The 26,946-nt window shown below is 48.0% G+C and overlaps 2 protein-coding genes across 2 annotated transcripts in view; both read left to right on the forward strand.

Annotated features, from left to right (window-relative positions):
• Positions 1-9,962, forward strand: part of MUC12 (mucin 12, cell surface associated) — a 43,310-nt gene extending 33,348 nt beyond the window's left edge. Inside the window, exons 4-13 of the mRNA XM_046667744.1 lie at positions 1,663-1,857; positions 2,326-2,453; positions 2,791-2,855; positions 5,377-5,528; positions 5,906-5,980; positions 6,074-6,236; positions 6,814-6,974; positions 7,605-7,685; positions 9,658-9,743; positions 9,921-9,962. Of these exons, the coding sequence (XP_046523700.1) occupies positions 1,663-1,857; positions 2,326-2,453; positions 2,791-2,855; positions 5,377-5,528; positions 5,906-5,980; positions 6,074-6,236; positions 6,814-6,974; positions 7,605-7,685; positions 9,658-9,743; positions 9,921-9,962 (1,148 nt within the window). The remainder of the gene's footprint in view (positions 1-1,662; positions 1,858-2,325; positions 2,454-2,790; positions 2,856-5,376; positions 5,529-5,905; positions 5,981-6,073; positions 6,237-6,813; positions 6,975-7,604; positions 7,686-9,657; positions 9,744-9,920) is intronic.
• Positions 9,963-11,171: 1,209 nt separating this feature from the next.
• MUC17 (mucin 17, cell surface associated) overlaps positions 11,172-26,946 on the forward strand; it is a 31,531-nt gene continuing 15,756 nt past the window's right edge. The window contains exon 1 of the mRNA XM_046667745.1: positions 11,172-11,235. Within this exon, the coding sequence (XP_046523701.1) occupies positions 11,172-11,235 (64 nt within the window). The remainder of the gene's footprint in view (positions 11,236-26,946) is intronic.

Raw genomic sequence — 26,946 nt, forward strand, 5'->3', positions numbered from 1 at the left:
CAGCTCTCAGACCCCAGAAACTGGTACTTCTGCAGCCCCGTCAAGCCACAGTACACTGTCTACGCCCACTGTGCTCTTCGAGCACAGCACCCCAACTCTCGCAGAGGAGTCAACCAGCTACTCCACCATTTCAACCCCATCTGAATCAACAGTTTCTATGTCCCCCAGGTCGCAGACCCCAGAAACTGGTGCTTCTGCAGCCACGACAAGCCCCAGTGCAGTGTCTACGCCCACTGTGCTCTTCGAGCAAAGCACCTCAACTCTTGCAGAGTCAACCAGCTACTCTACTGTTTCTGCTCCATCTGAATCAACACTTTCTACATTCCCCAGCTCGCTGACCCCGGAAACTGGCACCTCTGCAGCGCGATCAACTGCCAGTGCACTGTCCACGCCCACCGTGCTCTCTGAGCAAAGCACCCCAACTCTCGCAGGGGAGACAACCATCTACTCCACCATTTCGGCTCCATCTGAATCAACTGTTTCTACCTTCCCCAGCTCACAGACCCCTGAAACTGGTACTTCTGCAGCCCCGTCCAGCCCCAGTGCGATGTCTACACCCACCGTGCTCTCTGAGCAAAGCACCCCAACTCTCGCAGAGGAGTCAACCAGCTACTCTACTGTTTTGGCTCCATCTGAATCAACAGTTTCTACCTCCCCTGGCTCACAGACCCCAGAAACTGGTACTTCTGTCACCCCATCAAGCCCCAGTGCACTGTCTACACCTTCTGTGCTCTCTGAGCAAAGCACCACAACTCTGTCAGAGAAGTCCACCATCTACTCCACCGTTTCTGCTGCATCTGAATCAACATTTCCTAACTCCCCCAGCTCGCAGACCCTAGAAACTGGTACTTCAACAGCCCCATCAAGCCCCCGTGTGGTGTCTATCCCCACTGTGATCTCTGACGTGACCAATGGAAGTCTCACCATTTCTACTTCCATCCCTTCTACCACCAAAAGACCTAGTCCTGCCACCTCTTCTGGTGTCACTCCATCTTCTACAACTAGAGCCATCTTTGGACCAGCATCCACCACCCTCAATGGAGGATCTACAGTCTCCAAAAGCAGCCCAGATTCACGAAACACAACAGTTTCATCTGACAGCTCCCCAACTGAATACCCTCGTGCTTCTTCTTCCGCCTCACCTATCCCTGTTTTCTCCTCCACACCAGTCTCTGACTTTCCTTCAGCCATTGCACCTTCTTCTGGTGTTTCCCTTCCTCTCTCCTCCACTGCACCTGGGTCTACTCATTCTCCAGTCCCTGAGTTCAATACCATTTCAACCCTCTATCCCTCATTCACTAGCACCCACACAACTGTTATGACAAGTCACTCTCCAGCTACAAAACCAAGTAAGTCCCTTTCTATGTCTCTCTGTGGGCCTCTCCTGTCCACCTTCCCTCACCAGCTAATCAGCTTTTACATCTTGTGGTTTTGTTCCAGCCTTCCAGTACTTTCTTGTTGCTATGTACATCATCCATGCAGATGGATGCTGTTCTCTTTTTATTTGTAGGACTCTTGTTATGTTTGCTCATCCTCTTTTATCTCTTGCTTCCTTCCTCCCCATTGCCTTTCTTCCTTTCCCCACTGTCTCCTGGGGATTAAGGTGGTGGCAAAGGTGTCTCAGTTGCTGCATGATCATCTGTTCCCATCCCCCTCTTTCAGTGCAATGCCTGAATGATGGGACCCAGAATGGGAGCCAGGGTTTTTGTCCCTTGGGCTTCCATGGTGACTGCTGTCAATTCTCCCCCTCCACAGAGCAGTGTCAGAATGGGACCATCTGGAATGGAGAAGAGTGTTTTTGTGCCCCAGGCTTCATTTGTTATCTGTATCAGTCTCCTGTGGACTCCTTCAGTCTAGGTAATGACTTTTCTAAGACCTGTCCATCATCCCCACGTGCCTGAACCACTTAAAATAGGAGCACAGCACTGGAAGGGTCATCGCTACCACTGCCTCCTTGTGCAGGTGGAGGAGACAATGTGACTTTCACCCAGGCCAAAACACAGGTAGAACGTGGATCTTCTGCCTCCCCCTTCAGGGCCCTTTTTACTAGCTCACCTGCCCCTCTCCTCAGGTAGTTTCTCTCCCAACCCTTTCTGGAGACCTCCTCTTAGCTCTCTCTGGGTGGTGATCCTGGCCGCCAGCTCCTCACGATGTTCAGAAACAAGGGGCAGAGGTTTCAGCAACTCTTACCTGCCTCTTGAATTTTCATCCTTCCTCCTACCTGCTTTCTCTGCCTCCCTGAGACCAATAGGGGAGAATTAACCAATCCTGGAAGACATCACTGAGAGGTTGCTGTCTTACGTGTAATGTGGCCTGTTCCCACAGAAATCCCGGAAAAAATCAATGCCACTGTAGGTGTGAAAGTGAAAGTGACAAACTGTAATTTCACAACAGACCTGAACAACGTATCCTCACAGGCTTACTTGAATTTCTCTGAACAATTCAAGAAACAGGTAAGAACAGGGGAAGCTAAGATTCTCTACTGTGGATGTTTGATGTGAGAAGTGGGCAGAGGCTCAGTCTGACTTCCTGTTTAGGGTTTCTCAGCTCATGGGTCTCTTCAGTCTTCCCAAGTCCTAAGAGAGGGTCTTCTGAGAGCCTCCTTTCTTGATCCCTACCCCATCCACATCCTGGTGGAAGGAGTGTCCCTACGCCTTCCCTTCCTTCTTTCCTATGGGCTAATACATGGGATCCCTCTGGAAGGGGGCCTTGGGGCTGCCCTCTGAGACAGGAAATTGGGGCTGCTGCACCCTCTAGGCCTATATGAGTCAGCTGCCACATTTCTTTCAGATGGATGAAGCTTACAAAGGCAAGGACTTTCCCCACTATGGAGGCTTGATCATTAGGAGACTGCTGTGAGTATGTTGCGGGGGTGGGCAGATTGAGGGGCTGTAGGAAGCCCTCTCTCTTTTCCCTTCTCTCCTGCCACCTCCTGTCACGAATGGTTAGAGTACCAGAGGGGCTCCCAGCCTGGAGGCAACACCTGAGGGCTCTGAGACCATTCATTCATTCATTCATTCAAAAAACTTGTACTGAAAGCCTACCCTGTGCTAGGTGTTGGGAACGCAATGGTCCCAGTCTTCATGGAGCTCAGATTGGCGGAACACAGGTGGCACAACAGCTGTGCAGTCTGGTTAGTGTTATGGTAAGGGACACGCAGGGTGCAATGGGAGTGGCCCTGAAAGCAAGCTAGGTGAGGTGGAGGGGAACCTTCCTGGAAGAAGTGACAACTACGCTGAGGCTTGAAGGATGAAGAGGAATGAAATAGGTAGAAGGAAGGGACGGGCAGAGTGTTACAGTAGAGGGAATTGATGATGAGGAGCCTGGAGTGAGGGAGAGGAGGGCAGGTTCCAGGAATGTAAAGAATAGTTGGCTGCTTGGAAGCAAAGGGGTCGTGGTAGGAGAGGAGGTTGGAAAGATGACCCTGGTTATTTAGACTTTAAGCATAGGCAGTTTCAGCTCATGTGGGATAGTATCTAATTTGCACTGCAGACAGTTCAGTCTGGCTGCTGGGCTGAGAAGGGGTGGGCAAGGGATGAAATGATGGTGGCCTGGACCAGAGAGGTGACAGTGCAGAAGAAAAGTAGTCCAGTGTGAAAGGCCTTTAGCCGGCACGACCAGCAGATCATGAAGATTTGATGGGTGGGAGGAGAGAGGGAGGAATGACATCAGATTTCTGGGCTGCTGGGAGTGCAGGGTGCCCTTTGCTGTGATGAGGAACCTAAGAAGGAGTAGGATGGGGGAAGAAGATGATGAATTCGGTGTGGGCCTTGTCAAGTCTCAAGTGCCTGAGGCCCAGCCATGTAGAGTGATTGAGTTATGGAGCAGCCACTGGTCGAAGATGTGATAGGAAGGGTCTGCAGTGGACACAGGTGTTGGCATCCCTGGATGGATGTTGCTGGAACCCAGGGAGTGGTCACAGCACAGGAGTGAAGATGTCCCAGGAAAGAAGCATGGGAAACACCATTATCTAAGAGATAGGCAGGAAAAGCACAGCCCCCAAAGGAGAGTGGAAAGAAGCAGACAGGGTTGGGAAGGGAGCCTAGAGGGCATCATGTCCCAGCAGCTTGGGGAAGAAAGGGTCTCAGGAAGGATGGAAATCCACACTGTCAAGGGCCCACAGGGTTACATAGCTCAGCATCCTCCACCCCGACCCTCACCCTTCACCCAACATCAGCACCATCATCTCCGTCTCCATTTTGGCTCAGGATTTTGTTGGTTCAAGTGCTCCTGGGTCCTGCTCCCTGACTTCTCTGTCACAATGGCTGTGAGCAGTGACTAGCCTTGTCCCAAGATCTCCCCACTCAGCAGCGTTGCTTGCCATCTAACAAGGAGCTTCTGGGTTGGAATTCTATGTTTCTAAAGTGAGCTCATGTTTCTTCATTTCTGTAAGCTTGCTTATTTGGTTTTCAGAATATAATCCAAGAGCTTCTATTTTTAATTTCCTTATTTAAATTTTTTTATTATGGTAAAATATCCCTAACATAAAATTTGTCATTAACAATTTTAATTGTGAGGTTCAGTGGCATTCACATTGTTGTGCAACCACCACCACCGTCCACCTCCAGAATTTTTCATCTTCCCAAACTGAAACTCTATACCCATTAAACAATAACTCCCAATTCCCCCTCATCCCACCTCTGGCACCCACCATTCTACTTCTGTCTCTATGAATTTGCCTACTCCAGGTACCTCACATAAGTGAAATCATGCAGTATTTGTCCTTTTGTGACTGGCTTATTTCACTTATTATTGTTTCATAATGTCCTGGAGATTCATCCATGTTGTGGCAGGTGTCAGAATTTTCTTCCTTTTTAAGGCTGAATAATATCCCATTGTGCATGTATACCAAATTTTGTTTGTCCATTCATCCATCGATGGACACTTGGGCAGCTTCCATGTTTGAGCTATCGCAAATAATGCTGTTGTGAACGTGAGTGTAAAAATATGTCTTTGAATCCCTGCTTTCAATTCTTTTGGGTATATACCCAGGAGTGGAACTGCTGGGTCTTATGGTAATTCTATTTTTAAATTTTGAGAAGCTGCCCTACTGTTTTCCACAGCGCTGCCCCATTTTACATTCCCATCAACAGTGCTCAAGTGTTCAATTTCTCACATCTTTGCCCAAGAGCCTCCAATTTGGGGAATGAATTTTGCCCATTGGTGTTTATTGTGATCACTGATATTCGGGGATCTTAGGTCGTTTCAGTCTGTGGCTTCCCTCTTGGTTGTTAACTGCTAGGGATGATCTCTAGTTCCATCCTGCCTCTGGGTTTTATGGCTAATTGTCTCTCATCACCCCCTTGCTTCTTGGTTCCACTTGCTGGGAGGGTGGGTGACTCAGGTGACCGATTAACCACTGACTTCTGGTTCCAGCAATGGCAGCGTTGTGGTGGAATTTGACGTCATCCTGGAGGCAAACTACACTTCAGCATTTGAGGGACTGTTTGCAGACCTCATTGAGATCGTAAAGACCAAGACTATGAATGAGACCAAAAGGCTACCTCCAGAATCTAAGGAATGCAAAGGTAGGTCTACCTAAAACCCTTTGATGTTGGTGAGGAAAGGATGAGAGGCGTCCCTTCAGGAGGACTCAGCCTCCCCACCCCGCCATTCATCTCTCCTCTCTTCTGGAACTCCAGAGACCTTGCTATAGGAACCCAAAAGCCAGGCTTGGGGGCCTTCCTCAGACTCTGCAGTACTCCCAGCAGCCCCGCCCAGTCCAGCACTGAGGTTGTCACCAGCCCTGATGTCCCCATCTGAGCCTGCTCACAGGCCTAGATGCAGCTAGGGATAGGCCAAGACCCTAGTCATGTAGGCCCAGCATAGAGGATGTGGTATAGAAGAAAGGGAGGCTGGCTACCCCCAGCAATTCTGTTCTGTTCTTTTCCACCACCTTTATCAGGCTTCTCAACTCTGTGTTTCAACGAGGAGGCCACCACTGTGAGCAAGACCGTGAAGCTGGGTTTTGACTTGAAGGGTAAGCAGGGGCAGGGGACAGTGTGTGGGCAGTAAACATGGGGGCTAGGAGGCACTTCACCCAGGCTGATGCTTACTGCCCACTCCTCACCAGAGCAATGCAGCCAGAAGGCTGCGAAGGACTTTGCCGCATTCTACTATGTGGAGGAGCTAAACGGGAACCCAACCTGTGTGACCAAGTGCACCTCGGGGACAAAGTCACAACTGAATTGTCACCAGGGCAAGTGCCAGCTGGAGCAAAGTGGTCCCCGCTGCCTGTAAGTGCCCAGCCCCTCTAAGCCCAGGGCCCACCTCCTCTGGTGGTAGGGCCGCGCCCTCCCTCACAGTCACCGAGGGGGCAGGGTTGGGGTGAGCAGAGCTCGAATGGTGCCTTCTCGCCCCTCCTCTATGTCCCTCTTTCCTCTACCCGGGTTCCTCAGAGTGAGGAGGATGTATAGATTGCAGACATGCACATCCTGGGACTGAGCAAGCCCCTTCCTGAGTAATTTCCAGTTAATCTTTATCTACACATCTCTCTCATCCATCATCCCAGCCATGGTGCCACTATCACCTCTAGCTACGGCTTAGAGATTAGATGGGGCAACGTCGTGTGTGTGGGATGAGGCACCCGACATTCTCAGATTCTGAATTCCTGCTCTGCAGTCCCGGGGTCCCCTCACCCCCCACTATCCCTTAGTCTTGGGGAGTCAGGGAGGGTGCCCAGCCCCTGTCCTTGGAGGGAGAGCCTGTTTCCTGAGCTGTGACCCTGACTTTTTCTTTTGGGAGACTGAGTGTGAGAGATGCTGCCTGAGCATCCCTGAGCTCAGGCTGCCCTGAGCTTGCATATGTCCCTAGATGCCCAACCTCGGACACGCACTGGCACCTGGGAGAGACCTGTGGGGTCATCATCAGCAAGAGCATGGTGTACTGGATTGTGGGGGCTGTGGTGGTGCTGCTGCTGATCCTGGTGGTTGCCCTGTCCATCTTCCTCAGCCGATCCAAGAGAAAACTGCACCAGTAAGCTGGGGCCAGACCCAGAGAGAGGGGACCACCATTGGAATATCCCAAGGCTCTGCTCCTTCTGGCTCAGCAGCTGGAGGTCAGCCAAGGCCTGAGGGGAACCTTGATCGGCCCCTCCCAGCTCTGGGTGCAGCAAAGGGCAGCCTGCTGATGGGAAAGGATATATCCGTTTGGCAGAGAAATGGAAACAAAAACTTGTGTACCGAAATTACCTGGTGTTTATTTTCACCTTGGCTGCCACGGAGCAACTGTCACAATGGGACGCCAGGGCACATCTGGTGTCGCTTTCCCCAGCTGTAAAACAGATAAGATCCACCTGAGAAGGTTGCCATGAAATGCCCGGTACAGCACCTGGCTGGCAGGTGGCAGTTCAAGGGAGCTGCCCTGACTCTAGTCCGACGCCCCCACCTCACAGATAGGAAAACTGAGGCCTGCTGAGGGATGAAGGGGGGCAGGCGATGGTGATGTTCCCAGGCACACTCCTTGTTTTCTGTGTCTGCCACTGGGGGCAGGCCCCTCCATGACTCAGGGCTTGGCCATGAAAGCTCCTTCCAGAAGTTGAGGGTCGGGGCCTCTGAGCCCCCTCGTCCGCCCCCTGCCACCAGCTGCTCATGGCATTTCTCTTGGCAGGCAAGAACACAATCTGTTTCGAGAGTGGCAAAAAGAAGGCATCCTCGGCAGTTTCCAGAATGCACACGTCTGGGAAGGTACCTCTCATCAAGGGCAGGAGTCGGGCCAGAGCTGAGGGTGGAGCAAGGCTGAGAAGGCACTGCGGTCGGACTCATTGTGGCTGTGGGTGACTCACACTTCCTGTCAGCCCACCCACATCTGCCGCCGCAGCCAGGCTGGGCCAGCTCCTCTGCAGCCTCCTGACCCAGAGCTCCCATGGGCCACCCCCCGCTGCCCCTGCAGTCTTTCCTTGGCTCCTCCAGTCTGTGTGTGGCCCACCAATGCCCACTGTTTTCCCTCCTCCATGCCTTTGCATGGACCGTGCCACTGTCTGGAAGGTTCCCCTCATCCGAGTCTCAGCACACCCCACTCCCACTCTATTTCCAAGATCAGGTTCAAACGTTGCTCCTCCATGTGTGTTCAGCCTCCTCTGGCTCCCAGAGCCCCTGATGGCACCGCACCCAGCCGCCATGGAAAACCATCACGTCCGCTCTGCTCTCTCACTACATGAACCCTTGGCCCTGAGCATCTCTGTCCACCTCTATCCTTGCCCCTGAGCAAATCCTGCCTTCCCAGTTCTTCCTGACAAACACCACGGAGGGGCTACAGGGATGACTGAAAGGATCCTACCCCTGGAGGGCATCAGACGCACACACAGTTTATGGGATGATAGATAGGGCCGTGCCCAGGGCTCCACAGGGCACAGAGGGACGCCTGACCCAGCCCGGAGTGGGGCGGGCTCAGAGAAGGCTGCAGAGGTGACGGCGCCTGATTCACACACTGTGGGTAAGGGTCAGCGCTCAGAACGGGTGAGTAAGCCGCATGCGTCCTGCTTCCAGGAACATAGAGCCCAGTGAGGAGCCAGGAGGGGGAAAGGGCAGTTCAGCAGAGGGCATTGCTTCGGAAAGGGCGTGGGTGGGAACAAGTGTGGGCCGTGGGGGAACCCAAGGCAGGCCAGCAGGATGTGAGGTTGGCAGAGCCAGGTCATGGAGGGCTTTGTGGGCCATGATTGGGGGACCCACTGGAGGGGCTTTAAGGGAAGGCGGCCGACATGCATTGTGAGTAGCTCATTCATGTGGATTTGAGGGGGATGGCACTAAAGTAGGGAGACCAGGGAGGTGTTCCACAGTCTAACGGATGGGGTTCGCTGAGGCTGAGTGGGGGCAGTGGGGATGGGAGGAGTGGACGGATGGAGCAGTTTAGATGTCAGTGAGCCGGGTAGGACTTGTTGCTTGCAGGCTTGGTGGAGAGGGTCACTACCTGGGCCGGGGCGCAGAGGGGAGAGGCAGCAGGTGGGGCATGCTGCGTTGGGGGCTGGTGGGGTGCAGAGGGGGTGGCACCACAGGCTCTGGCCTGTCTGAAGCCTGGGGAGTGGCCTGCAGACAGTGCTGGGCGTCCTCAGCTCAGTTCGGCCCACCATGGGGAGAAGGCAGGTGAGGAGGGTGGAAGGCAGGGCCCCGGGGAGGACCTGGAAGCAGGCAGAGAAGGAATCGTCTGGGAGGTGCCAGGAGACCAAAGGACAGAGTGAGCTGCAGGACCGGGGAAGTGGGGGCTGAGCATACACCAACTCGCCAACTCGAACACAAAGGAGAAGATTCCAGACACAGCTGTTTGCAGCCTGCTGTGGTTACCGTTGCTAAGACTGAGTGTCCGTGGCAACCCCAAGCCAAACCTTCCTCCTGCTCCACCCTGTCATCCCTGTGCCTGCCCATGGCCCATGCTCACCACGGCCATGACTTTTGACTCCAAGGCTCGTCAGAGGGCTGCTGCTCTGGTTCCCACCTGTGCCTGCGTCACACCGGGCCAGCTCCCCAGACACGCTCCAGAGTCATCAAGACCCACCTTGGAGATAAGCTGCCATGGTGGAAGGATGGGCGGGCAGTGGGAAGATAGTTTAGGGCAGATATGGGACTGACTCTTCAAACCTGCTCCTTTCACTGGAAAAAATCCCCGCTCCGTATCTCTCCAGGCTCCCCCAGGCTCGCTCTCACCCAGTTCCTCTCCCCACAGATCAGAATCTGAGGGACAGATTCGGCCTTGCAAACGCCTACAACCACTTCCGGCCCTCTCTGGGGAACATTGACTCCAACACAGAGGTGACTCAGGGGCCCACCCCCAGCCAGGAGCTGCTCCCTTCCTGTCACCCCTGCCCCCTACCACTCTGGGGCTGCCTGGGGAGAGTGGGGCACACTCGGCCCAGATGCAGGTCACTCCCTGTGGTCATGGCCATCGCACAGCCTCCCTTGGCCTCACCTCCTCTCTCTCACCCCCAGTTCCGCATTGAGAGGCCCCAGGTGGTGACACCTGCTCCTTGACCAGGACAGATGCTTCCACTCATCCCCCAGTTCCAGACGACAAGACTTTAGTGGAGAGCCCACTGCAGGCCCAGTGTGGGTCAAGAGGAAACATGTGAGGGCCTGAGGCATGTCCTGCTCAGAGCTGGCGGGCTTGGCTCCGTCCCCTGCTGCGAGCCGCTCTTGCCCCCGACCCAGGAGGCCCAAGGCTGCCCAGACACCTTGCATCCTTGTTTGCTCCCCAGTGACTCCCCTCTCGGAATTTTCCTACCAATAAAAGAGCAAATTTCAAAGTGCAGAGTGTGGTGTGTGTGGTTCTCTTCCTTCCCCTGCAGGGCCCGGCTGGGGCCTGGGTCTCCAGGAAGGTCCTTCGCCGGAGAGCGTTCCTCTCAGGCCTGAGTGCTGAATCTGGACCCGGGGATGCTCTCGGGCACCTTCCTGTGCCCACACATGGAGTACCAGCCCCTCACCGGCTCCGGGCCAGGGCAGGGCCAGGCCGCCTCTGCCTGAGGTCTCTGTGATGGACGAGCCTAGGGTCAGGTCCTGGGGAGGGGAGTGGACCCAGGGTGTCAGGGGTGGGGGCAAAGGAGTGAGCACTAAGCTCTGCTGACCTTGCTGGGGACCGAGGTCACTCCAGATGGCCACAGGGACCCACGCTCACCTGAGAACCCGCAGACCCAAGTACAGTCAGCCATCAGGGGCTGGGCACTGGCCCAGGTGCAGCCATGACCTGCACCCCATGTCTTGGTGAGGTACCCATAGGGGCAGTAAAGGGGGCTTGAGAAGAGGGGACGGGGGTCTCCTTGCAGGGGAATGGAGTCAGATACCGGGCATCCTTCTCCTATCGGGCCCAGGCCCAGTCCTTCCCTGCCACTTCCTACCCACTCCAGGGGTCTTCTCGGTTCTCCCAGCACTTCAGGTTCCTGCACCTGCCCCTTCATTGGGACAACAAGTCTGATGGCCTGCGTGCTTTGTGCCTGGCCAGGCAGGGCTCCCCCTCCCTCTGCCCTTTGGCCTGGAACAGGCCCCGCACCCCCAGTCGTGAGTGAGTGAAGCTCCCAGACTGACTCAGATTCGGCCAGCCCCCAGGTCCCCAGTGTCTCAAGGATCAAAGGGCTCTGGGGCCTATTTATTTCTGGGGTTCCTCGGCTGACGTTTATTTGGACAGTTTCTGCCAGAGCGAAGAGCAGACGCACAGCCCTCCGAGGTCCAATGTCGAGACTAGCGACAATGACGTTCTGCCTAGCAGCCCTTGTCCTCCAGCTCCTGTCCCCCTATGCTGCTGCTGAGCATGGTGAGTGACCCCCGGCCTCGCTGCCCTCCCAGCCCCAGCCCTGCCAGCTCTCTCCTGGATCTGCCCGAGGGTGGGCTGCCTTCTGGGGCCCAGGTCAGGGTGCCCTCCGCCTGGAGCTCACCACACGCCCCTCGCCTTCTTCTTTCCCCTCCCCACGAGATTTGGGAGAAGAGCTGGGCTTTGGAGCTCCTCCAAGGGAGCTTCTGTGAGCCTCAGTTTCATCTCCAGGAAGTGGGAATAAGGCCTGCTCGCCAGGGCTGGAGGATTAGACGGAATCAGCAGGGCATCATCTCTGGCATGTGGCAGACACTCAGCCAATGTTGGGGCCTGTCCTTACTCCTCAAATGTGTCCTTCCAATCCCCTCTGCCCCTTCACCCCTGCACCAAATGCCCCGGGTCTTCCTCACATAACACGAGACAAATGCCTTGAATCTCCGCGCTCTCTAACTCTATCCTGCCGCTGTTGGCATCACCCCACCCCTGCCTTGTGCCCCTAGGATGTCAGGGGGCTGTCAGGTGTCCCAGAACCAGGAGAGAGGCCACTGCTGTAGCTAAATGGGCACAAGATGTGGTTTCAGGAGGCCCAGATTCTAATCCTGCCATGAAACAGCCGTGGGGCAACCCAGGTCTTCTCTGGCCTCAGTTTCTCCCCATAAAGGACAAGGGTTGGAACCTTTAAGTTTCCTTCCAACTCAGCTGCTCTAGGCTCTGTGGCTGTGGGGACAGGGCTCAGGTCAGCAGAGGATGACAGTGGGTCCTGGTGGGACCCTCCCAGAGCTCCCTCTGCCCCTCACCTGCCCCCAGAGAAAAAGGGAGGGGAACCAAGGCAGAAACCAAAGGTTGGTCATCCTGGGAGAGAAGGGAGCTTGCAGGCAGAAGCAGGGTGCACTCTGGGCCCTGTAGATGTCATTCAAACCTCCATGTCCTGGACTTTGTCCTGCCCTGAGCTCACGTCAGGAGCAGTGGGGGCTCCCGGTCCCCCGGCCCAGCCGCTGGCTAGCTCTTCTCCAGGGAGGAAACGGGATGGGGGAGGGGGAGAAAGTACACCTGAGCCTGTCCCTAGGCCTGGAGCCTCCTTGGCCCAAACCCATCTACAGTAGGCAGGGCCTTCTCTGGGGGCCTGCCTGGGGCTGCCCAGGCTAATGAAGAGAATGGGGGCAGAAATAGGGGCAGGGAGGCTGGGCAGAGTGCAGCAGTGACTTAGCTTGCTCAAAAGGACTGATTCACAGACCTGAACGCTGTCACTTAGCACAGACTCCCAATGTGATGTCACCCCGAGCTGCCATCTTGTTACTGGTAAGAATGACACCTTCTTCCTGGTTCCGTGATGGGCCTTAGCTAGGGATCTTTCCAGCTCCCTGTCATCCCTCCACCCCCTGCTCCCTCCTTTCTTTCTTCCTGCTTCTCTCTTCCCTCTTTCTGGTCCCTCCCTCCCCTTCCCTCTCTCTTCCCTTTCTTCTTCTCTCCACCCCCCACCCTTGGCCTCTTCCCACATTCTGCATGCTGTGGCTCACTGCATCTCTAGCCTCAGTCTCCCTCTCTGTGAAATGGGGCCTTTTGGACTCTGCTCCTGCTCTCCAAGATTCTGTGGTCCCCTGTCTGGGCCTGGCATCAGCTGGTCTATAGAGACCTGGCCAGCTTTGAGTGACATTTGACTGTCCCATGTCTCCTCTCTGGGGACCCAGAGCCTCATCCTTCCTCAGGCTCCTGGGCTGGGGATGCCCGGATGGGTGTGGGCCTGGAGGAGGTGCCTAGCAGCCTGCATCTCACTCTTCCTGACAGACACAACCTCTTGCAACCACCAGGCCACCTCCTTCCAGCACACCCTGGTTATACTGCATCTCAACACAATGTCCTCTGCCCTGCTCAGCACTATCCAGCCTCAGCAAGTGCTGTCTCACCTCCCACACCCAGTATGAATGGGACCAAGGCCTGGGTGCTCAGTCATCTGTCTAGAATGTGCCCTTCTGACCCTTCCACCCTGCCCACCCTGCAGCCCACACCCACCCTGGGCCCTTTCACTCATCCCTGTGTTGACAAAAATAATCCATAATCAGCCTGTAAATCAAAATTAGGGTGAGTTTATTATGAGCCAGAGTGAGGATTCTAACCCAGGAAGGCCTTAGAAGGTGTTTCAGAGAAGCATGGGTTTCACTACAGTCTTCTATCTTTTTAGAACAAAGAACATACATTAAACACACCCATGGTACATTTTCATCAGAGTTTCAAAGAGTTATTCACTTGCAAATTAGGAGGTCAACATGACACCGATGTCAGGAAAAGGGACTAACCCAGGCATTACCAATAGGGTGTAGAGGGGAAGAGTGCATTCTTGACTTTAATGGTTAAGCAGATGTACAACGTATGTTTGATAGGCCGTAAGTCAGGCTTTTTAGTTCAAGTCAAATCAGTCTTGAACCTGAATAGTTACCCTATATCCCTCAATATGTGAAAATCTCTTGTACTGACAAGAAGCAAGGAGATGGGGCAGGAGGCCGTGGTAGTAATTGGGGTGAGAATAACATCAGTGCCGACCTGGTGGTTACAAGAGAAATGGAAAGAAGTGGACACGTTCAAGATATGCTCCAGTAGGTCTGGTTCATGGAGTAGATGTGGGACGTGAGGGGGGAAGAGAATTAGAACGCTTTCTGAGGTGCTGGCCTTCAGCAACTAATAGAAGGGTATTTTCTGAGAGGGATCTAGCAGAGAAATTAGGGGTTCTGTTTTGGACAAGTCTGGGATGCCTAATTAACATCACCTGGAGATGTCAAGACGAAAATAGGAATCAGTCTGCCATTGAGAGGGGAGGCCAGAGCAAGAGACACACATGGGAGTCATCAGACTGCAGGTGATGTGTAAAGCCATGAGCTTACCCTGGATAATGAAGCAAGGAGAGCTCAGGGTGGAGCCCCAGGGCATGTCAGATCCCACAAAGGACGCCTAGAAGGAATGGCCCGACGGGAGGGAGGAAAACAGTGCAGTAACCCAGAAGCCATGGAATATAATCCTTCAAGAAGGAGAGGGTGTGGGCAAGAGGTGGTAAAACTTAAAACTACAAAGAGTTTCTATCTTTAACCCATTGCATGGCCCTAATCCATTGTGTCTGGTGTAAGCCCCACAAACAGGGTGGCTTAAAACAACACAAACTCATTGTCTCGAAGTTCTAGAGACTGGAACCCAGGTGCTAACGGGCCATGCTCTGTCTGGTAGCTCCAAAGGAGCATCCTTCCTTGCCTCTTCTGCCTTCTGGCCTTTACCAGCCATCCTTGGGGTCAGTGGCTTGTAGATGCATCCTCTAGTCACCTGGCCATCTCCTCTCCCTGTGTCTTCACATCGTCTTCCCTCTCTGTGTGTCTGTCTGTCTCTGCCCAAATTTCCCTTTTTTATGAGGACACAGCCATATTGGATTAGAGCCCACCTTAATGACCTCATTTTAACTTGATTACCTCTGTAGTGAACTGTCTCCAAAAAAGGTCACATTCCAAGGTACTAGGGGCTAAGATTTCAATTATCTTTTGAGGGGACACAACTCAACCCATGACAGTCACCAAGAATCAAAAAGCTAGACAGCATATGGGCCATCGGGGAGTGGTTTCCCCGACATTGACACAGAATTGACACAGAAAGGTGGAGAGAATGCAATTGGTACAATTCTATAGAAGGCCTGGGAAAGAAGTAACACAACATTCAGAGCTTCTGCTCTTTCACCTACATCTTCTATGTTAAGGAATTTACCCTAGCTATGCACTCACATACCCGTACAAAGTCGTGTGTGCAAGGGTAGCCATATTCACTCCAGTAAAAGATAGGACCTGGCTACATCGCTTTTTTATTGCTGCCATGACAAAGTATCACACAGTTAGTCACTTAAAACAACAGCCTTTTCTTATCTCATAGTTTGATGAGTCAGAAGTCTAGGTACAGGTGTGGTTCAGCTAGGTGGTTGCCAGGCTGAAACCAAGGTGTCAGCAGAATTGTGTTCCTTGCTGGGTTCTCTGTGGAGGAGTCCACTTCCAAACTCATTCAAGCTGTTGGCAGAATTGAGCTCGCCATGAGGCCCCCTCTGATGCGGGGTCGGTGAGAAAGATTTCTTGGACTCTCAAGATCTGGCAGTAGTGCTCTTTTATTTGGAGAATAGTACGGAATAACATGGGGACAGGGCCCATGGGCAGTCAGAGCTTCTGCTGCCACTGCTTCTGCTGCCCCCGCTGGCATGGGGACAGGACCCATGGGCAGGCAGAGCTGGTGTGTGGGGACAGGACCCACGGGCAGTCAGAGCTCCTGCGGCTGCCCCGAGTTGAGGGTTAGGGCTAATTTTATAAGGCATGGGTATATGGGTCATTTCTTTACAAGACAAAGGAAAGAACATGAAAAAAAGAAAGTTAAAATGGTATCAGTGCAGGTAGGGTCTGGTCGTTGGGTGATCCCAAGACTTTTAGATAAGAATCAAATCGGATTAAGTAAAGGTCAGAAGCCACCACCCTAAATCAGTTACATGAGATTGCCAGACAGCAACCAACTTCTTGCCTTCCCCATTAAGAGTTTCTAGGGATAAGGTCATCTCTCTTCTTTTTCCTGGTACAGAGAGGGAGACACCTTTACAGATAGAGATTTACCTTAGAAATGTAAATGTGTCCCAACAAGGGCAAGTTCCATTCCTCAGAGCCTCCTTCCCTGTCCCAGTTTGTCAAAAGCAATCAGCCCCAAAACAATCCTGATGCCAAAGAGACATATCTTGGGGTGGCCAATTTCAGGTCCCTACAAGGTCATCCCCCTTCCTTCACAAATGCAATGTCTCTCAAAAGGACAAGCAAAATTCCAGTCCTCGGAGCCTGCTTCTCATGTGCAGTTTTCAAAGTAACCAGCCTAAAATCCTCATCACCCTCCATCTGCAAAGCCAGCAATGGCTTGTCCTCATGCTTTGAATTTCTCTGATTTCTCTTCTGCTCCTGCCCTCTGCTTTTTTTTTTTTTTTTTTTGAGGAAGATTGGCAACAGATGTTAGCTCTGTTGTTTTTTTTTGAGGACGATTAGCCATGAGCTGACATCTGCCGCCAATCCTCTTTTTGCTGAGGAAGACTGGCCCTGAGCTACTATCTATGCCCATCTTCCTCTACTTTATATGTGGGACGCCTGCCACATCATGGCTTGACAAGCTCTTGCCTAGGTCCATGCCTGGGATCAGAACCTGCAAACCCTGGGCTGCCAAAGCTGAGCACATGAACTTTACCACAATACCACTGGGCCGGCCCCTCCCACCCTCTTAAGGGCTCATGTGATAACATTGGACCTGCCCTGATAATCCAGCATAATCTCCCTGTTTTAACTAATTAGTCAACTGGTTAGTACCTATAGTTGTACATACAAAGACCCTTCCACCATGTGACGTAACATATTCTCAGAAGTAACACCATGGGGCGGAGGTCATGGGGGCCAAAGTTCTGCCTGCCACACAGCCTAATGTCCATCTCTAGGAGATGGATTAAATAAATTATAGTACACTTATACCATGGAACAGTCATTAAAAAGAAGGTGGCAGCTTAATTTGTGCTGCTATGGATGTCCAAGATAGTCAGTGAAAAAATCTAGACGCTTAACCGTATGTATAGTATGCAACCATACTTAAAAAAAAAAATTTTATTGAGGTCATATTGGCTTATAACATTGTGTAATTTCAGGTGTACATTATTAAATATCAGTTTCTGTGTAGACTGCCTTGTGTTCACCACCAATAGTGTGGTTTTTATCTGTCATCATACATATGTGCCCCCTTACCCCTTTTTGCCTCCTCCCCATCCCCTTCCCCTCTAGTAAGCACTAATCTGTTTTCCTTATCTATATGTTTATCTTCCACATATGAGTGAAATCCTATGGTATTTGTCTTTCTCTGTCTGGCTTATCTTGCTTAGCATAACACCCTCAATTTCCATCCATGTTGTTGCAAATGGCAAGTTTTGTCTTTTTTATGGCTGAGTAGTATTCCATTATACATACATATATATATATATATATATATATATACACACACCACATCTTCTTTATCCCTTCATCTATTGATGGGCACTTGGGTTGCTTCCATATTTTCTTAAGTGCTTATAGACGTATATAACATCCACAAAAGGCTTCACAAGAAACCAGTAATAGTAGATTTTGACAAAGAGAGTTAGGAGAAAAGATGGGAGAAAGGCTTATTTTCAGAGTATGCCTTTTCACACATGGTACAAAACTCAAGTTTTGTTTGTACCATGGGTGAGCATTAATTATTCCAAAATCAAACCTTTTTCTTTTTCTTTTTCTTCTTCTTCTCCTCCTCTTCCTTCTTTTTCTTCTCCTCCTCCTCTTTCTTCTCTTGTTTTTTAGAATTTCTTGGGAAAGTCCTGAGAAATCTCAGTGTAGGGCTGTTTTTCCCATTCCTGAAGCAAGATCTTCCTGAGTACTTTAACAAGCGCCCTGTGACTCATGCGTTGTTCCAGTTCGGCTAGTGGGAATAGCACTGTTCCCGCCCCTACGTGAGATCCAAGTCCTGTTCCTTCTCATCTTTTGCAATGGTCTCCCCCCCTTTTTGGGGTAGCTTCTTCTTAAGTATGTTCTGATCAGTGCAGTGCTTAATACTCAAGGAGCACCCTTTGGGAATCTCCAGGGACCTCTGTGTGCAGCTCTCTCCTCTCCAGGAGCTCTGTCCTAGAACACTGGCTGTCTTCGTCTCCCAAGAGTCTCGCCTGCATCTCCTCAACTCCAGAGGTCTGCTGGGCTCCATCTGGGTCAGCTTCTTTGCACTCCTGCCTGGAAACTCTCTCAAGTCAGTAAGCTAAGGGTGATTGTAGGGCTCCCTCAGTTGTTTTCCATCTCTCAGGAATCACTCTTCTTTGTTGCCTGCTATCCAGGGTGCTGAAAGTCATCGTTTCATATCTATTGTATGGTTATGAGGTTATTTGGGGGTTGAGTGTTGTTTCAGGCAGGAGGGTAAATCTGACCCCCGTTACTCTATTTTGGCCAGAAGCAGAAGTACGATTGCTTTGATGAGAGCCTTCGATTAGCATTTAATCTATTTTACATACTTGGCTAATTAAATTCCTTTAAACATTTAAAGTTGCATTTATAAAATTAAGACATTACATTTCCTATTGAAAGACTTCAATTGTTGGATTAATAAATAAAATCTTTCCAAGTACTCAAGAAACTCCATAAATCTAATACATTAAATGCGTATTTTTTAAAACTTCCCCAAGCTTAAGTAATTTTACAAACCTAATAAATTAAATGTATATGTGTGGCAAATCTAAAGTTCTCTTAAATGTTCTAATTCTGTTTACAGCCTTAGCAAGATTTTAATGTAAAATCATATGTCTAAATCAATCACTCAATTATATATTTATTTTATTTTATTTTATTTTATTTTATTTTATTTTATTTTATTTTATTTTATTTTATTTTCAGGGTTGATGTAATCCTGAATAACTAGCAAGCTTAACATTTGAAGTTAAGATAGAATGTTCCATCTTTTTAAAAATTTTATTTATTTTTAATTGCAGTAACATTGGATTATAACATTATATAGCTTTCAGATGCGCATCATAATATATTACGAATTCTGTGTAGATTACATCACGTTCACCACCCAAAAACTAATTATAGTGCATCCCCTCACATGTGAGCCTAATCACCCCTTTTGCCTTCCCCCCCATGGTAACCACCAATCCATTCTCCATTGCTATGTGTTTGATTGTTGTTATTTTTTTCTTCTACTTATGAGTGAGATCATACAGTATTTTACTTTCTCCCTCTGACTTATTTCACTCAGCGTAATACCCTCAAGGTCCATCCACATTGTCACAAATGGCCGGATTTCATCATTTCTTATGGCTGAGTAGTAGTCCATCGTGTATAAATACCACATCTTCTTTATCCATTCGTCCCCTGATGGGCACCTAGGTTGCTTCCAAGTCTTGGCTATTGTGTATAATGCTGCAATGAACATAGGGGTGCAAGTATCTTTATGCCTTTGTGTTTTCAAGTTCTGTGGATAAATACCCAGCAGTGGAATAGCTGGATCATATGTAGATCTATTCTTAATTTTCTGAGGCTACTCCATACTGCTTTCCATAGTGGCTGCACCAGTTTGCATTCCCACCAGTAGTGTACAAGGGTTCCCTTCTCTCCACATCCTCTCCAACATTTGTTGTTTCCTGTTTTGTTAATTATAGCCATTCTGACCGGAGTGGGGTGATACCTCATTGTAGTTTTGATTTGTATTTCCCTGATAGTTAATGATGTTGAGCATCTTTTCATGTGCCTGTTGGCCATCCATATATCTTCATTGGAGAAATCTCTGTTCAGATCTTTTGCCCATTTTTTAATTGGGTTGTTAGTTTTTTTGTTGTTGAGCTGTATGAGTTCTTTGTATATTTTGCATATAGCCCCTTATCTGCTTTATGGTTTACAAATATCTTCTCCCAATTGTTAGGTTGTCTTTTTGTTTTGTTGATGGTTTCCTTGGCTGTGCAGAAGCTTTTTAGTTTGATGTAGTCCCATTTGTTCATTTTTCCTTTTGTTTCCCTTGCCCGGTCAGACATGGTACTTGAAAATATGCTGCTAAGACCGATGTCAAAGAGCGTACTGCATATGTTTTCTTCTAGAAGTTTCACGGTTTTGTGTCTTACATCCAAGTCTCTAATCCATTTTGAGTTGATTTTTGTGCATGGTGTAAGGGAATGGTCTACTTTCATTCTTTTGCATGTGGCTGTCCAGTTTTCCCAACACCATTTATTGAAGAGACTCTCCTTTCTCCATCGTATGCTCTTGGCTCTCTTGTCAAATATTAGCTGTCCATAAATGTGTGGGTTTATTTCTGGGCTCTCAATTCTGTTCCATTGATCTGTGTGTCTGTTTTTGTGCCAGTACCATGCTGTTTTGGTTACTATGGCTTTGTGGTATATTTTGAAGTCAGGGAGTGTGTCACCTCCAGCTTTGTTCTTTTTTCTCAGGAATCTTTTGGCTATTTGGGGTCTTTTGTTGTTCCTTATAATTTTAGGATTCTTTGTTCTGTTTCTGTGAAAAATGCTGTTGGAACTTTGATAGGGATTGCATTGAATCTGTAGATTGCTTTAGGAAGTATGGACATTTTGACGATGTTAATTCTTCCAATCCAAGAGCACGGAATATCTTTCCATTTCTTTGTGTCTTCTTCGATTTCTTTCAACAATGTTTTATAGTTTTCAGTATACAGATCTTTCACCTCTTTGGTTAAGTTTATTCTTAGATATTTTATTCTTTTTGTTGCAGTTGTAAATGGGATTGTATTCTTACTTTCTCTTTCTGCTACTTCATTGTTAGTGTATAGAAACGCAACCTATTTTTGTATGTTGATTTTGTATCCCGCGACTTGACTGTTTTCCTTTATTATTTCTAAAAGCTTTTTAGTGAATTCTTTAGGGTTTTCTAGATATAAAATCATGTCGTCTGCAAAGAGTGACAGTTTCACTTATTCTTTTCCAATGTGGATCCCTTTCATTTCTTTTTCTTGCCTGATTGCTCTGGCTAGGACTTCCAATACTATGTTAAATAAGAGTGGTGACAGTGGGCATCCTTGTCTGGTTCCTGTTTTTAAAAGGATAGCTTTCAGTTTTTCTCCATTAAGAATGATATTTGCTGTGGGTTTGTCATATATGGCCTTTATTATGTTGAGGTATTTTCCTTCTATACCCATTTTATTTAGAGTTTTTATCATAAATGGATGCTGTATCTTGTCAAATGCTTTCTCTGCATCTAGTGAGATGATCATGTGATTTTTATTCTTCATTTTGTTAATGTGGTGTATCAAGTTGATAGATTTACGGATGTTGAACCATCCCTGCATCCCTGGAATGAAACCCTCTTGATCATGATGTATGATGTTTTTTGTGTATTGTTGTATTCGATTTGCTAGTATTTTGTTGAGGATTTTTGCATCGATGTTCATCAGTGATATTGGCCTGTAATTTTCTTTTGTTGTGTTGTCCTTGTCTGGTTTTAGTATCAGGATAATGTTGGCTTCATAGAATGAGTTAGGAAGCCTCCCCTCCACTTCAATTTTTTGGAAGAGTTTGAGAAGGATAGGTGTTAAGTCTTCTTTGAATGTTTGGTAGAATTCACCAGGGAAGCCATCTGGTCCTGGACTTTTATTTTTGGGGAGGTTTTTTATTGCTGTTTCAATCTCCTTATTGGTGATTGGTCTATTCAAATTTTCTGCTTCTTCTTGGCCCAGTTTTGGAACGTTGTATGTTTCTAAGAATTCATCCATTTCTTCTAGATTATCCAATTTGTTGGCGTATAGCTTTTCACAGTATTCTCTTATTATCTTTTGTATTTCTGAGGTTTCTGTTGTAATCTCTCCTCTTTCATTTCTGATTTTATTTATTTGAGCCTTCTCTCTTTTTTTCTTGGTGAGTCTAGCTAAGGGTTTGTCAATCTTGTTTATCTTTTCAAAGAACCAGCTCTTGGTTTCATTAATTTTTTCTATTGTTTTTTAGTCTCTGTTTCATTTATTTCTGCTCTGATTTTTATTTCCTTCCTTCTGCTGATTTTGGGCTTTGTTTGTTGTTCTTTTTCCAGTACCTTTAGATGCACTTTTAGATTGTCTATTTGGGATTTTTCTACTTTGTTGAGGTAGGCCTGAATTGCTATAAACTTCCCTCTTACAACTGCTTTTGCTGTATCCCACAGATTTTGGCATGTTGTAGTCTCATTTTCATTTGTCTCCAGGAATTTTTTGCTTTGTCCTTTGATTTCTTCATTGACCAAATCGTTGTTCCATAGCATTTTGTTTAATCTCCACATTTTTGTGGCTTTTCTTGTTTTCTTCCTGTAGTTGATTTCTAGTTTCATACCTTTGTGGTCAGAAAAGATGCATGGTATTATTCCGATCTTCTTAAATTTATTGAGACTTGTTTTGTGTCCTAACATGTGATCAAACCTGGAGAATGTTCCATGAGCATTTGAAAAGAATGTGTATTCTGTGGTTTTTGGATGGAATGTTCTCTATATATCTACTAAGTCCATCTGGTCTAACATGTCCTTTAAGGCCACTGTTTCCTTATTGATCTTCTGTTTGGATGATCTATCCATTGGTGTAAGTGGAGTGTTAAAGTCCCCTACTATTATTGTGTTACTGTCTATTTCTCCTTTTATGTCTGTTAATAATTGCTTTATATATTTAGGTGTTCCTATGTTGGGTGCATAGATATTTACAAGTGTTATATTTTCTTGTTGGATTGTTCCCTTTATCATTATGTAGTGCCCGTCTTTGTCTCTTGTTACAGTTTTTTTTTAAGTCTATTTTGTCTGATATAAGTATTGCTACCCCCGCTTTCTTTTCTTTGCCATTTTCATGGATTATCTTTTTCCATCCTTTCACTTTCAGTTTGTGAGTGTCTTTAGGTCTGAAGTGTGTCTCTTGTATGCAGCATATACATGGGTCTTGTCTTTTTATCCAATTGGCCACCCTATGGCATTTCATTGGAGTGTTTAGTCCATTGACATTTAAAGTAGCTATTGATAAATATGTATTTATTGCCATTTTGTTACTTTTTTTTCTGGGTGTTTTAGTAGTTCTTCTATGTTCCTGTCTTTTTCTCTTGCTCTCTTCCCTTGTGGTTTGATGGCTGTCTTTAGTAATACCTTTGAATTCTTTTGTCTTACTTTTTTTCTTGCTTATTATATGTTTCTGACTTGTGATTACCATGAGGATCCTATTTAATATTCTACATATATAACAGTCTATATTGAGTTGACAGACTCTTTAGCTTGACCTCTTTCTAACAGCTCTACTTTTTCACTCCCTTCCTCCCATGTTTTATGTTTTTCAAGTCATATATAGTCTCTTGCTTAGTGTGCGTCTATCCATTACCCTCTTATCATTGAAATAGGTGATTTTAGTACATTTGTCTTTTAACCTTGATATCATCTTCACAGATAGTTATATTTTTACCTTTACAAGTGATTTTATTGTTGCTGTTACAAGTGGTTTTGTTGTTGTTGTTGTTTTGTTTTTTTTTTGATAATTTTTTTTTATCTCTGTTTGTAGTCATTGCTTTCCCACTTAAATAAGTCCCTTTAGCATTTGTTGTAGGACTCGTTTCTTGGTGATAAACTGCTTTAATTTTTGCTTGTCTGGGAAGCTCTTTATCTCTCCTTCCATTCTGAATGACAGCCTTGATGGATAGAGTATTCTTGGCTGCAGGTTTTTTCCTTTTAGCACTTTAAATATGTCGTGCCATTCTCTTCTCGCCTGTAGGGTCTCGGCTGAGAAGTCCACTGATAGCCTGATGGGCTTCCCTTTATATGTCACTTGTGGCCTTTCTCTTGCTGCTTTTAGGATTCTCTCTTTATCCTTAATTTTCGACATTTTAATTATGATATGTCTTGGTGTGGGCCTCTTTGGGCTTACCTTGTTTGGAGCTCTCTGTTTCCTGAACTTGGATGTCTGTTTCCTTCCTCAGATTAGGAAAATTTTCATCTATTATTTCTTCAAATAAATTTTCTGCCCCTTTGTCTCTCTCTTCTCCTTCTGGGACACCTATAATCTGAATGTTAGCATGCTTGACATTGTCCCAGAGTTCCCTTAGACTGTTCTCATTCTGTCTAATTCTTTTTTCTTTTTTCTGTTCTGCCTGGGTGACTTCCTCTAGTTTTTCATCTAGCTCGCTGATCGATTCTTCTGCATCCTCTACTCTGCTATTGAGTCCCTCTAGTGAATTTCTCATTTCCAGTATTGTATTCTTCATTTCTGATTGGTTTTTTTTATATATATATCTTCCAGTTCTTTCCTGTTGTGCTCACTGTGTTCATCCAGTCTTCTCCCAATATCTGTGAGCTTCCTCATGATATTTTATTTGAACTCTTTGTCGAGTAGGTCGCTTGTTTCTGTTTCATTTAGTCCTTTTTCTCGGATTTTGTCCTGTTCCCCTGCTTGGAAAGTATTCCTTTGTCTCCTCATTATGCTTCTTTCTCTATGCTTATTTCTATGTATTAGGTAAGTTAGCTATGTCTCCTGATCTTGGAGAAGTGGCCTTATGTATGATATGCCTTATGAGGCCCAGCAGTGTGCTTCCCTCTCATCACCAGTCCCAGAAGATCCAAGAGTGACCCCTTTGTGGGCTACTTGTGTCCTTCTGCTGTGTCAGGGTTGCTCCCACTGCAGGTACACAGGGAGTCTAGTCTTTCCTTCCCTGGCCAGCTGTTTGTAAATCTGGTTTGGGAAGCCTCAGCACCGCTGGCTACAAAGTCTATCAGCATACTCCTATTGCAGTTTTCCTCTTAATTGGGTTGGTAGCCATTGTAGCTGGTTGCTAGGCCCAGTTGTGATAGGCCTCAGGCCTACAAGGCTGTTGTCACTTCTCTTAGGAGTGCTGCTGAGTGGGGCTGGCCCTAGGCAGGGAGCACTCAATTATTTCAGGCTTTGGAAGGTGCGGCTGATCCTTTTCATGGCTATTTGTGAAGCACAGGTCTACTGCCACTGGTAAGCCTCACCCCCCACAGGACCACACACACTGTCAACACAGACCTCATTGAGCACGCTTCTCAACCCCCTGGAGCGCACCCTGATGCCACACTGCAGAGGCCCCCACCCCTCCACCAATGCCCCCAACAGTTCACCTGATCTTCACACAGGCCCCGCCCCACAGAGGCAGACACCCTTGCCTGCCTGTAGAGGATCAAGGCACCCAGTCAGTGCAGGCTGAAAAGTAGCCTGAGGGCTTGCTCTCAGGCGGGGCCAGTCCCTAAGGTGGTCTGCCTGCCCTGGCTGAACTGGATCAAATCTGCACTCCAGTGGGCATGGCAGACCCCTGGGCTAAAGGGCCAAGGGATGAACTCAATGGGGCCCACTGAGGTCCGGGTCAGCACACCTGGACCCGTTCAGAACAATGGGCCCCACCAATGTCTCAGTCTCCTGAGAGGTCCCTCCTCTCATCAAAATGCTCCCAAAACCCACCAGGTGAGTCTCGTTTCACCAAAGGACTGTCAACCTCTCTGGTGATTTTAGGTTGCTACAATGAGTGAGTCTGTGCATGGGCCCTTCAAGACCCGGGACATTGTGGCTTTTGCCAATAGCTTTTCTGGGTGTATCCTCACTGCAGCTAATAACCAGCAAAGCCAGATAGTAAGACTGCCATCTCAGTTGGTCTGAGTCTGAAGGATGCTTATCACAGTAGCGGCCCTGCTCGGGACCTCAGTCCTCCAGGGAGGGCTGCATACCTTAGGGTGGCTCCTGCCTGGCCAGCTGAGAAGTTCCGCTGCTCCCAAAGGTGGCTTTTTCTTCTCCAGCAGGAATTTCTGCCTCTTCTGCCTTAGTCAGGACTGTCCCTTGTTGTGAAGTTTCTTTTTATCCAGTTTTCGGTTTTCTCTCCAGGGTAATTTATCCAAAAATAGTTGTAACCTGATTGTGTTTGTGAGAGGAGATGAGTTCAGAGTCTGCTTACGCCACCATCTTGACAAGATCTCCTTGATTACATATTTTAAATTGAAACTGCAAGGTTGGCACGTTATTCCAATAGGCCAAATTCTCTTGACCATAACAAATATATTGAATTGCAAATGTGAAGAGATTCTTTAACATAAAATATTAATACTATGGGTTTGAATTTTTTTAGAATGACCAAAGTAACTGTACCTGTTCCTATGGTTAAACAAAGCTCTTCACTATATTCGTTAAGATATTTTTGTATTTGCTATAACAAATACGCCCCAAATGTATAATGGCTGAACCACAGTAGGTGTTTTTCTTGCTCCTGTAACAATACAAGGCAAATGGTCCTGGTTGGCAGGGAGATTTCCTTCACGTGGTGATTCAGGGACCTAGGATCCTTCTTCCTAAGGCTTCACTATTCTCCTTGGCCTCCTCACCATCTGCCTCCAACTGGCAGAGCAATCAGGAACATGAGGGAAGTTGTTTGGGTCAGGCTGGGAGTGGCATCAGTCAATAGTGCTCACATTCCACTGGAGAGGACTTAGTCACATGGAAATAGTTACTTCCCAGAAATCTGACCCCTGAATTGGCCATGAACTTCCTTCACCTGCACAATTTGACATACCCTGACGTCCCCGAAGACCTTCAGAGCTCATCCCTTAACCCCCAACTTCTTGCTTCACCTCTATGTGAAGTGAGTCATGATGCCTGATGTCTAGACTGTGAAACAAGAAGGTGGTCGAGACAAACTTCCATTTCTCTCTTTCAGACCTCAGTGAGACCAGTGTTGTTTGGGATGGAGGAGGGGAGATATCTGAGAAAAATCTCCAGGACTCCCAGTGCCAATGGCTATCAGAGAGGAATACAGATGGTATGGAAGTTACATGTGCAACATTTCAGGTGAAAACTAACAACACAGAAAATAATCCTACAAACACTGGTGCAAACTTAAGAAATGATATTGACAGGAACGACAATAAGACAACACCTCATCAGAGGACTGCAACTTCAACAACTCCCAAAGACACTACCACCCCTGCGACAACACCTACTGTGACCAGTGCGTCTCCAACAACTGCGAGTGAGATCACCACATCTGTGACAGCTCAAACGGAGAACACTGCATCTTCAACAACTCCTAGTGGCAGCACTACCCCAGGCACAACATGTACTGAGACCAGTGCATCTCCAACAGCTACTAGTGACAGCACCACAACTATGACAACACCTGCTGAGTCCAGCACATCTTCAACAACTCCTACTGACAGT

The sequence above is a fragment of the Equus quagga genome, chromosome 7 (genome assembly GCF_021613505.1).
Source record: "Equus quagga isolate Etosha38 chromosome 7, UCLA_HA_Equagga_1.0, whole genome shotgun sequence".
In the NCBI taxonomy this organism is placed as follows: domain Eukaryota; kingdom Metazoa; phylum Chordata; class Mammalia; order Perissodactyla; family Equidae; genus Equus; species Equus quagga.